This window comes from Hyposmocoma kahamanoa, unplaced genomic scaffold, assembly GCF_003589595.1.
Source record: "Hyposmocoma kahamanoa isolate Upper Pololo Valley unplaced genomic scaffold, ASM358959v1 116, whole genome shotgun sequence".
In the NCBI taxonomy this organism is placed as follows: Eukaryota; Metazoa; Arthropoda; class Insecta; order Lepidoptera; family Cosmopterigidae; genus Hyposmocoma; species Hyposmocoma kahamanoa.
The window spans coordinates 3,110,762-3,123,827 of record NW_020653391.1 but is presented as its reverse complement, the minus strand read 5'-3'; the positions used below and the strand labels follow the sequence as shown (position 1 = coordinate 3,123,827).

The following is a 13,066-nucleotide window of genomic DNA, read 5'->3' as shown; positions in this document are numbered from 1 at the left end:
TTAAAGTAAATTGTCAAAAGTTTATGTCCCTTGAATGTGTTTGGAGAATAGAGAATTGTCTACAATGAAATAATAATCTAAATGTAATAAGGTGAACTTTGTTTGGTAAACTTTTTTTTTGTGTTTAATGAATGAAACCTGCATACTTTTGCATTTCTTTTGTCATCATTGCCCTTTGATGGCCATATCAAACTTCTGCCTAGAAAGACATATGCCTCAGCTACAGTTGGTATAATCAATTGGTTCTAAAGAAATGCAACAGTTCAACATTTGAGGTCTTGGCTCCAAGATGTAATTAGTGCTAAACACTATATAGGTCAAAACCATCATAACCATAACTTTTTCTTTGTGCCCTTATCCCATTTTATTTTTAGATTATGTAGCCAGGGGTTTTCCTCTTCCACTGGGATGTTTAAAAGTGCCTTTACTAAATAACTGTCTTCTCTCTTGCTTATACGGCCATTGGCTATACTACTTTAAATGATCAACTGATGTGCTCATTGAGGACTTCGTCTAATCGCGTTACACCCCTCTGGTTGTACCATGTGTCTTCCCAGTATAGAGCTTCGTACGCCCATCAGGGGTAGCATTGGGTGAGAAGATTAACAGGAGTTTCATCTGCCTCGTGGTAGAATCTACACTCTCTATGCCCAATATTTGACATATGCTTGTTTAAGTCACAGTGTCCTGTTAAGACTCTAGAGAGCATTCTGATGCCATTCCTGTCCAATGGCAGAGCTTCTCTACGTTTGACACTGTAGGCAGCTATCAGGGCTGTTGAATACTCAAGACCCTTGCTCTGTAGTCACACTTCTCGGGACGAACAAATCGTGCGCCTGATGGTAAGCTGTACAATACAGTGCCACCCAGAGTTTTAAAAATAAAAAATTTGGGGGGCGCTACCACTACGCTCGTCACCCTGAGACTTAAGTTGGCAAGTCCCATGTGCCTGTAATTTCACCAGCACTCTTACCCTTCAAAACTGGAACACAGTAATGCTGACATTACTGCCTGGCGGCAGGAATAGGTAAGGTGGCAGTACTTCCCTGGACGAACTCTTTCACCAGGAGCTCCACTGCTACTAATGTGAGTTAATGTATGTTAGTATTTACGTTATATATTATATGGGCCATAGTCGCGTGATTCAAATAAATAAATAATAATAAAAAAAAGTGACACAATCAGCTGAAGTGAAAAAACAAAGCGACCATCTGTCATACTAATATTATGTTCTGTAAGTGTTTTGTAAACCACTCACTTTTCTTAATAAATACTATTATTAATTTCACAGATTGGCAGCATGGCGGAAATCGTGTACCCACAAGGCTGCCGGCCCATCACCGATGACCTAGGTCCAGATGAATTGGTTCGGCGGCTTAAGGTATGTTTCAGGATGTATTGATCGGTATTTAGTAAATACATTAGAGACTGCACATACATCGTAAAGGATAGGAATGGAAGAGCATGTATTACGAGTTAACTTTAAAAGGAATCCCCTACAAACATTAAAAATTCAATTGTCATAGTATAAGTAACAGATGATTTAAGGTTTTGTTAGTATTTTAGGCTTTATTGTTTTCATTTAATATTATGAAGGCTCTACAGGAAATATATTATTACAATACACACAATGTATTGTAATGTGTGTATACTCGATGACCTTCGTGGCTCAACAATTTGCAAATTGTGGATGCTGTATGAGGAGGTCTCTAGTTCGATTCTTGGTTGGACCAATTTATTTCTACAATTAGATTTAAATTGTTGTGTTGTGTTGTAAAGTCCAGATAGTGCTCCAGAGTGAATTCTATTTCATGTCATATAGGTAACGGGCTGTTACATATGAAAAAAAGACCAAAACCAATTTAGAAAAGTTGGTTTTTCCAACTTGTGCCACCTGTAATCGAACCCAAGACCTTCTCATCCAGTGCAGTACAAACTTGGACCACCAAGATCCACATGTCGTTATGTTAATACTCCTTTCTACCTGGAACATCAAAGCAACCAAGCGGATTCTACAAGAACGTACCTATCTACCACCATTAAACATTATTTACATTACACTTTCATTATCCAGGCGCTGGCCCACACCCTTCAGGGTATGGGCCAGGATGAAGGAGTGTACCAGCAGTATATACCACTGGCGCTGCACCTGGCTGACGAATTCTTCCTGACGCATTCCTCACGCGATGTCCAGCTGCTCATAGCCTGCTGCATCGCTGACGTGCTCAGGGTCTACGCTCCGGAGGCGCCTTATAAAGATCAGGAACAAGTAAGAACATAATATTACTGAGTTCTTAAATTTTCACGATTACTACACATTGAAAATTAAAGTATTTTATTGTTTTTTGGATATAAATCGCTATAAAATACATGAATATAAGCGGCTATTCGTTTTTTCCAATCAGTCAGGCTGACCGGTCACTCAATCAGGATGACCAGTCAGTCGGTCACTTAGGTCAGTCAGTTATGACCATGGGACCTGGGCCCCAATTCAGCTAATTTTCTTGAAATCTCTAATCTATATATATCTATATAATCTATATCTCTAATCTATTTAAGGCAAATAAAAATTTCATTTCATTTCATTTCATTTCATTTCATTTCATTTGAAAGCACTAGTTGTTGTAATTCCTGCCATTGACGCTCTATCGACACACAATTAACATGATTTAAAATTAGTAGGGGTACCATGCGTACAAAGTGTTAAAACTGTGTTTAAGGTTGATGTGCTTTTCAATGTGCAAGTATATTGTAATCATATTTTGACGACCTCAGTGATCGAGTGGATTGCACACCGGTTTTCATAGTGCCGCCATCTCTGAGGTCCCGGGTTCGATCCCCGGCCGGGTCAATGTAGAAACGAATTTTTCTATGTTGTCTCGGGTCTGGGTGTTTGTGGTACCGTCGTTGTTTCCGATTTCCATAACACAAGTGCGTTAGTTACTTACTTTGGCATCAGAGCAACGTGTGCGATGTGGTCAAATATTAAATATATGTATTTCGTCTTGCCTGGCCTACGTAATATAAATAAAATGAGAAGTATTTGCCTTCATATTTATTTTCATGTTTTTGAAATAAAATCTTTTTTTTTTAAATTTCTTGCAAACGCATTTATTTTTGGACGTTGCAACTTCTCATTCTGGTTTACTTAGGTAACCTGTTGAAAACCCCCATTGAATACCAAGGTAGCAGTTGCGTACGTTAAGTCGGATTTTTAATTAGTTGCACACTCAACACGGGTCTGAAGTAGGAAGATAGTCCTCTGAGTCCGCCACCCTGGCCTAATGGATTGGACCACTTCACTCGTTTCCCAAGGGTTATGTAATTTCTTCAGACACGCAGGTTGCATCACGATGTTTTTTTTTACAATATCAAGTGTCTTTTTGAAGTTTACTATATAAGGTCACTCCCGACCTTATATAGTAAACTTCAATGATTTCCACATATATATCTTCCTTAGTCAGCAGATTAAGCTCTGCTGCATACGCAGGATTACCTATAAGTAGTCCGAAATGACATCTTCCAGAAATAAAGTGTGGTCGAAATTTCATAACCTTGAAAATAATTTTGAGAGGAAAATGTTTTTCTTTTAAACCTAACTTAACCTAACCTAACCGAACCTAATCGTGTCTTTGCGATAAACATTCAACATATCCTGAAAGAACAACATTTCGTTATAATTCGGTATTCGGTCTAATGAAAATTCGAACAAATGTTATTTCGGACAAAAAAGTTTTCGACTTTGTAATAAGTTACCTATACGCAGTCCGTAGAATACGTGAGCTTACCGATGTTGCTACTGCTAGACTAGTTTAGTTACTTTCATAGTATAATGACCTACGGGATTCTCATGTGGGGTAAAGCGGCAGATATACAAACCATATTTATGTTGCAAAAACGAGCGATTCGTTTAGTGTACCATTTAGGTTCTCGGATTTCTCTCAGAGACAAGTTTAAGGAGACTGGTATCATGACTATTGCATCACTGTACATTTACTGAAATATTTTGTAAGCACGTAAAAATATACATAATTTCATTAAGAAAGAAGATGTCCATAATATTAACCTAACTTAAGAACTAAGTCCAAACTCATGGTACCACGATTTCGTTTAACTAAGGTAAACGATTCTTTTATGGGGAACTGTATACGTTTTTACAATAAGATTCCGGAGAATATATTAAGATTATCATTTCCTTAGTTTAAAAATTAGCAGTATTTTAATTGAAAAGTCATATTACAAAATTGAAGAGTATGTTTTAGATAAAGAAGTACGGAAAGGCATCAAGAGTCTAGATTCCACGCAATTATGATTCAAAGGGTATTTATTCCATAGCATTTAAGTTTATTTGAAAAGAGCAATCCCTAGAGTTTCTTGCTCGTTCTTCTCAGGGATGTCAGCGTAGTGAACGAGCAGTAGCTTAAAAAATGACGTTTTGAAGTGAAAAATTTTACCTATGGAATAAATTATTAATTAACTTTGACTTTGAAGTGAAGGGCCGAACAAGTCGTGCGGCTGATGGTTCGTTACACGCCTCTCCGTAATAGTTGCAGTGTCCTCAGAGCTTAAATAGTAAAGATCTGAGGGGCACTGCCACTGCGCCCGTCACCCTGAGACATAAGTTGACTTGACAAGTCCAATGCGCCTGTAATCTCACCATTTTTCCTTTACAGTAGCGTGTAAGGCCTACTAGCTTACTGCTTTTAATTTCATGAGGACCCTTACCCTTCAAAACTGGAGCGCAGTAATATTCGCATTACTGCTTGAAGTGGTTTTCTGGACGAACTCTTTTACTAGGAACTCTACTGATACTATAAAAAAAAGTCTTATAGTATGTATATTTTAATTCTAATAGGCTGTGGCTTTTCTTTAACAAATAGATAAAATATTTTTTTGTAAAACAGGTACACACGACGTTTATCCGAGATTTCTTACCCAGTTACGATCATGTTACGTCAAAAATTCCATATATGACATTTGGCTATGAGGTATGCTAAAAAATAATCTTTGTCGTCAACGCCACGTGCATTTTTCGCATCGAATGTTAAGCGACATAATAAAGCCCCCGTGCCGGTGTTCAATTGGTTTGTTTACGCAATTAGCATATGTGAGAAATCAATTGTGATTCAATGCGTGCTTGTTTGCGTTAGTTGCCACGGTACACAATTTTTATTTATGTACATTTCACATTTTTACTTCTCTCAGATTTTAGTTATAATATAATGTCGGTCTGTTCTCAGTTCTGGGGGTCTGCTCTCGATCTCCGTCCGACATCCGTCCGAAACAATTACTGCCAAATAAGCAATACTTGACCAAATGAAAAGACGCGTGATGCGAATGAAGCTTCATACTTGATACTTGTCTTTTAATTTTGTCGAATATTACTTATTTGACAGTAATTGTTTCGGACGGATGTCGGACGGACATCGAGAGTAGACCCCCTGGTAATCATAATTTGCCAATTTAATTACTCTGTTGGATATATTGTCTATGGTCTATACGTCTATATCTGTATATCACGTAGTTACGACAAAAAAAAAAATTTTAAAGTTCGATTCTCAACTTCACGTCCTATTTTTGTCGCCACGCCTAAGCTCCTATCATAATGTGAATTAATACCTCTTTTCACTTTCAAAAAAATAACATTTGCAGTGCCACTCAGAGCTTTAAATCGCAAAGATCTGAAGGGCACTACCACTGCGCCCGTCATCCTGACACATAAGTTGACCTTTCATAGCTGGAACGCAGATTATTGAGCAGATTAGTGAGCATTAGCTCACATTACTGCTTGGCGGTAGTTCTTCCCTGGACGACTCTTTCACAAGGAGTTCTAGTGCTGCAAAGTTAACTTCTTAACTTCATTTTACTTTGTAGGGCGACCAGCTGTGACGCAGCCTCCTATGTAATTATAGTTTTTTTTACATTCCTTTTATGAAGTTTTGTCATACTTTTCGCTTTTCTTTCTTTTACAAATTTTTGCAGTCGCTTTTTTTTCGCTATGTGGTTCAGTTTGTTTCGATATTGCATTCTTTACCGACATGCATTTAATTTGCCAAAGGGTTTCCACAATAGCGCACATCTTAATATACAGTACAATCGCCAATATAATAGATATATTGGATTTCATATCGATCTTCTGGATCTTAACTATTGAAGTAGCAGTAGAGCTCATTGTTAAAGAGTTCGTCCGGCGTCGCCAAGCAGTAATGTCAACATTACTGCGTTCCGGTTTAGAAGGGTTAGGGTGCTGGTGAAATTATTGGCACCTTAGACTTGTGACGCTGCGACCTCCTTCATCGTCATCCCATAAATTTTGAATCGTTCTCTAATTCCTGTGCCTCGTCATTATCACTTTGTTTCGTTCCGTCGCCATTCTATATTTAATACCATTAAAATTCAGTAATATTTGTAAAAAATACGGCCCTTTCGGGGTAAGTTTTACTGTCTCAGACCTTTTGTAGCATTTAAGTAGGCAGTGTTTTTGATACTGTACCTGTGTTTTTTACAACTTTTTTGTTACAACCTTTCTTTTTGCCCATTTACCTTATACAATAAATATATTTGGATCGAGTAAATCTATTTTATTGCTCCCTATTGGCGGTTTACAACCTTTTCAGACTCTGTCAGCCCTGACGCATAACTTTGACAAAACCCATGTGCCTGCAAATTCTGAGTACATAATTAATTGATATATTATTTCAGGTGAAGACAATCTTCCTGTTCCTCATAAACCAGCTGCAAGGGCTCCGCGATCCTAAGGACCCAGCGTTCAAGCGCTACTTTTACCTGCTAGAAAATCTTGCCTATGTCAAGTCTTTCAACATGTGCTTCGAGCTGGAGGACTGCCAGGAGATCTTCTGCGCTCTCTTCTCGCTAATGTTCAAGATTGTCAAGTAAGTCTACAATATAAGACGAATAAATGTTTATTTATACGTCAGCATCAAAACATCATTGTTAGGTAACGGTCAGTGCTCGAAATTTTTGCAAATCGCGAAAATGCGTAAACAATCTGATATATACATACATGCCTGGAAATTTTGTTTATTGTATGCCTTCACCTGACTTTTCATTGTCAATAAAATATGTGTACATATGAGAATATATATATATTATATATATATATATACATATACACACATATACGACGAAATGTCATTTAATTTGTTTGAAAATTATTCTGCTAAATTAGTACTGTGACAACTGCGCTCCGATTGGCCAGCCCGAATTCGAAACAATGACGGGTGTCGTCAATTGTTTCACTTTTGATCGACCAGTTTAACTTGAGCTTTACTATAATGGACGAAAATTTCAAAATTAGATATTTGATATTTAATTACAGATGAAATGTGATTCTGTTAGTTTTATAATTAGATGTTTTTCCCACACCATCGAATAGAACATGTTTTTCCCACACCACCGAATAGAACGATATTATCGCGATATTATCTTTATGACAATAAATACAGAATATTTTTGGAATATACGAAGACGTACACATAGGTCTGTTGTTGACGCTGTACTATTTCAGTTTTGTAATTTGTGATTTAAGCGTAAACAAGAGTTGATATTCAAAAGTGATATAAGGCCCATTTGCCTGATGAGTTGCCAGGGATGGATGGCCTTATTTCGTCTCTATTTCTGGTTATATACTCGATGATGACGTACTAATACAAAATATTCAATTAATACATAAACATAAAAACCTATCGTCACGCTTTTCTCTCGTTGCGATATGCCACGAATTTCCAGTTGATTAGCAACAATCCTTTCGTTTACATTTGAATAACATCGCTTGGTTAATCAAGGTTTTAGGTGGTGCTAACTAAATCTAATACAATGTGTTTACATACTATTATGTACATACATTAACACGTCACGCCCTTGCTTCTTTTTCCGGCTGTATCTAACCATACACAACTTTTTTATAAAAAAAAACTGACCTCAAAAGTTCGTGGAATTACATCTGTTTGCCAAGTTTTATTGTAATCGGTTACGGGAAAGTGCGTGAAACCGGATTCATCCCCTAGTTTTCCACCCTTAGAGGGAGAATATTTTTTCACATTTAAATGGGACCAATACTGAGGTACCCTCTTTCCAATAAAAAAAAAATCATTAAAATTTGTTCACGATTTTCTTCTCTATTTCAAGGTGCCATCTATTGGCACATTAGATGAACTACGCAGTCGACACTAAACTATCAAAAGAAATTGCTGCTAAAAGGCACCGACCGTGCATAAGTAATATTCTTAGACTAAGGAAACTTAAGGACATGTTATGTTGACATATATAAATCAGACGTTATATGTACATATATGATGCATTTCGACATTGAAAACATAACAAGTTATTGTCTTTGTTTAACTATTGCGTGCCGTCTTAAGCCAAAAGAGACAGCATTAAATTGGTCTGTGTCAAACACGGGAATCGAAAATACGTAACGTGTCTTAAATGCCAACCGTGCCCATTTCGCAGTACATGAGGTACATGATACGGTTGTCAAAGGGAAGTACATCAAATGTCAAAACAAATGTTTTTCCAAGTGTTTTATTGAATTATTCGCATGTATTGTAATAAAATGGACAAAAGTATTGCCAGTGAGAACAATTAAGTATTAATAAAAATTCGTCGCTGAAGATTACGGGATGTGATATTCGAAAAAGCGAAGATCGACCGAATGTAGCATTGTGCTATTTTTCGGTCTGTATATCACACAAAAGCCCAAATATCTCATGTAATTAGACATATTTAAGTAGTTTATTCATAAATCTTGCCAAATCTTGCTTTGGTTTCTACAGATTGCCTGTTTGTTTGTATATTTTGATGATTGTTGTCAACGATTATTTTGAGATAGTGTTGTTCTAAGAAGCATACATATTATCGATATTCTGTTATTAAAATAATTCACTACGAGGTTTTTATTATTTTATTATTAATATTTTTACTATTTCAAGTTTACCTACAAATCAAAAAAGAAAAAAGAAGGTTAGAAATCTTACGTCGTATGAGAGTGCCGAATATAAACATTGAATTAAAGACCATCTTCAGTAATTCACTTCATTTTGAAGAATCAAATTTTAACATAACTTTGAATGTAACTAGATTACATGATAATGCAATTCCATCATTAGGTTTATTGGTAAATAATTTTATATTTAATTTAGATTAAACAAGACTCATTTACTAGGCATTCTAAGTTCCTGAAAACAAAATTATCCACTCGTTTCCTATTTTTTCGCCACTGACAACTCTAACTACTAAAAATTCTTGTTTTATAAAACCAGCAATACAACGATCATGTTGGTCCAACGTAGCCGGGTGAAGGCCAATACCAACGTATAGACAGCCTATTTGCCTTGCCTTGCCTTGCCATCATTCAGTGTCACTCGCCTAGCTGACCGAGTGAAGGTGAGCGCTAACGTGTATCGAGCTCGTTTGACGTGGCTTGTCACAACTTGCAGTCGCTCGTGACTACTTGTCTCACTTCGGAGAAGTGTCGATTTTTCTGCACAAATCAAAGGCGCTCGGCCAATAGTAGTCAATTGACATTGCATAATCAGATATTTGCCTGCTATTTAATATATGCGAAACATGTTTATACTAACACTGTCTCTTGTTACATCTCCTGTTATACCATGTTTTAAGCAAACAAACGTATGATAATAATATTATTATTGATAATATTATTACTTTCATTTATTTCCAAAATTAAATGGAAGTATTAAAGATTCACTTAAATCAGTCACTGATATTTATTGTATACCAATGCATATAATAAAAATCGGTTCTCTCTACTCAAAGTATATTGAGAGAGAAAAACGCCTTGTATTGGAGAATAGCAAAATCAACCATTAAAATAATTGCTCCTTATAATAAAATTTAGGCGCTATTTATAAAAATGAATCTTCATGCGTGAAAAGCCGTCTTTAGATGTGGATAATTTTCTTCAAATTTAATAAAATTTAATTAAATGGGACCACTATGGAGGTACCCTCTTTCCAACAAAAAAAAAAAAATAATCATGAAAATCGGTTCACAAATACCGGAGTTATCGCGTAACATACATACAAAAAAAAACATACAGTCGAAGTGAGAACCTCCGCCTTTTTTTTGAAGTCTGTTAAAAAGAAGAAGAAAGATGTACGTCATAATCATTCGTATATCATCATCACTATCAACCCCATTATTCGCCCCATTACTGGGCACGGGTCTCCTCCAAGGAGAGGGTTCTATAATTCGTGTAGACAAATACGCGAGATTTGCATATCGAGTAATTTCAATATATAAAACAGCAAACGAAAAAAACTGAAACTATACACCACACACCAAAACAACAAATATGTATAACTAACTGTATATCGTATTATCAACTTATTATGTCCCTGTAGTTAAATACCAGTGCGAGGAATGTACTTGAAGACAACATACATGTGTCACACATACACATGACGTCGGCAACGGACACACGACAAACGAATGTTCTACCTTCCTGTCTGACATTACAGGAAGGTGGAACATTCGTTTCCTGATTGCGTCAGGTGTAATTTCTTCTTGACATTATTACCATAGAATTAATTATACGACACATGGTAACTCCTTACAAACGTGGTAACGCAGGTTGTACATGTGCGTGCCGTGGACGCACACATTCGCATGATCTCTCGATACACTTGCGTTGCATAACACTGGTTGTCTAAACACGCCTTTATTATTTACGCGAATGTATGCGTCCGTACATGGCGCGCGGCAGTCGCGCACACATACAAGCTGCGCTGTTACTTTGTACGGAGTTAACTATACTTCTTTTACTTTACTATGATATTACCTTGTGTCGGGCAATATAGGTCTGCCTGAATATAATTATATAAAGTAAAAATTAAGTAAAATCAGGGTTTCAACTTTCATACTCATATCTTAATTTGACATTTCTAAGTTTATTAACTTTAATAATGCGGCTGAATGACTTGATTCCAAGTTCATAAAATAAATAAAATAAAACAAAGTTCTTAATTGTCTGGGAAATAAGAATGAAACTCGAAATGCTTTTAATTGTATCGTAATTACGCAAACATTCAATTTAGACACAAGTCTATTTCCTGCCTCTTGCTATTGCACTTGTTAGAAATATACTTTAGTATACCACAGAAGAAAGATTAATTTACGAAAGAAAGAATTAATACAATGATTATTAATTTATACATTGTATTATACATGATTATTACAATGAAGTATAATTTTACACATGACGCGCAGAATATTTAAAATCATAAACAGAATGTCAATATCAATTGTATGCCAATTGTTTTCTTGAAAAAAGAAACTATTTTCCCATTTTTCATATTTCCACAATTGTGTGACCCGAATCCAAAGGTTGTGCGGGACGCAAAGGCGTCTCGGTATGCGGTATCGCTTTCACTTCATTACCATTTCATTACATTTCATATTGTTTGTTGCCCCCATGAACCCATTGGCGTTGGCTAGGAACATATGGTGGTAGGTCGTAAACCTACAATACGTATTGTAGCATAGGGTAGGGTTCGAAATTATCATCATTATTTTCTTTGATAATTTTCATGTTAATTGTCAGATAAATTTCTGATAATTATCCGTGCTGATTCATAGTTGTCTCTTTAATTTATGAATTATGACTGAAAACGACAAACACTGCGAAAACTAAATAAATGCGAAGAAAAATATTTGGGAAAACCGATTTGCTTTGTGACGTTTATCAGATTGTCATTTGACACATTGGGATACATATTGCGGTAGCATTTTGTGGTTCCAAAATTAATTTTGTAAATATCACCATCAGATAATTGTCAAGGTTTGTTTGTCAAGATTATTATCGTGTTAGTGATAATTGCCACTTTGAACTCTGGCATAGGGTGTATGGAGACCGAAGCAAAACAGCTGCCAAACGTCAGCTCGATTGCACTATAAACGCAGTCCAGCATTCTGACACGGCTGCAGTTGGACTAGCTGCACAAGAATGCGGCAGTTGGTCCGAGTGTGTTGCTTCAAACTCTTGTCCTCATCCGCATAACTTGATTTGATTGAACTTTTAAAGACAATGTGCACTTCAAGTTGCACCGACTGCTATTAAACGGCAACCTTTCTGCGAATAGGCAGTTGCACAGACCACATAAATACTAGGGCAGTTGCTTTGAAACGGAGTGCATTCCATCAGTACATATCCCTAAGAGTCTCCATCGGTGTTCGTAATCCACACTCAGTAAAGATAACGATAATGCACACGAATAGATAGTGCGTAAGGTTTTTGGGATACAGATATTATCTATTTGAAAATAGATCTACTTTTATTGCCTAAAAAAAATTACGCCATTTTGTAATTATTTATAAATAGATTCAAATGAGTCAATATATAAGCGCAGGCCACAACGCCAACGAAGCTAGACTTTGCTTAGCTCATGTAGTTGCAGGCAAAGCTAAGCTAAGAAAATACGTAGTAAGCAGTGACGTGCTACACTATGGATACGTGGGGTTGAAGGGCGGCAGAAGGACGACATATATTATATAGCTTAGCGAGATCGTTGGGTTAGTTTAGTTAGCTCGGTTAGTTTATTTCGCGGCGTGAAGCGAAGTATGATTAGTTGCCGGCTATGTGGACTAATCTAAGTTAGCTTAGCTTCGTTGGCGGTGTGGCCTGCGCTTTAATTTGCTTTGTGTATGTGTAACATAAGGTTTCTAATCATACTTTGTGTGATAATCATATGTTGAACTCAAAAAATCAACATTTACTTGAATGCTTCCTCTTATCATATTAACTTTGATTTAATATAGTAAATATGTATGATATTGTGTAATGTTAATATTAAATGTGACCTTTAACAATTCAATAATTAAATTTGACCAATCCAGTTTGTAAGGTCATTATCATCCACAGCCCGACTTTAGCCACTTCTGGGCATGGCTTTGTAAGTTAACAACACTTTAAATTTAAAGATCTTATGGTCGCCTTCTAATTAGATGCTTATAGAAGCGTTTGAGTGGCGCGACTGTGGCGCGGCAGCAGCGCGTCTGTGGCGCGGCAGCAGCGCGTCTGTGGCGC

At 36.5% G+C, this 13,066-nt stretch overlaps 1 protein-coding gene across 1 annotated transcript in view; it reads left to right on the top strand.

Moving 5' to 3' along the window:
* LOC113239777 (sister chromatid cohesion protein PDS5 homolog B) overlaps nucleotides 1-13,066 on the top strand; it is a 46,600-nt gene that overhangs the window by 6,089 nt on the left and 27,445 nt on the right. Inside the window, exons 2-4 of the mRNA XM_026476889.1 lie at nucleotides 1,292-1,381; nucleotides 2,075-2,269; nucleotides 6,703-6,893. Of these exons, the coding sequence (XP_026332674.1) occupies nucleotides 1,301-1,381; nucleotides 2,075-2,269; nucleotides 6,703-6,893 (467 nt within the window). The 5' untranslated portion in view covers nucleotides 1,292-1,300. The remainder of the gene's footprint in view (nucleotides 1-1,291; nucleotides 1,382-2,074; nucleotides 2,270-6,702; nucleotides 6,894-13,066) is intronic.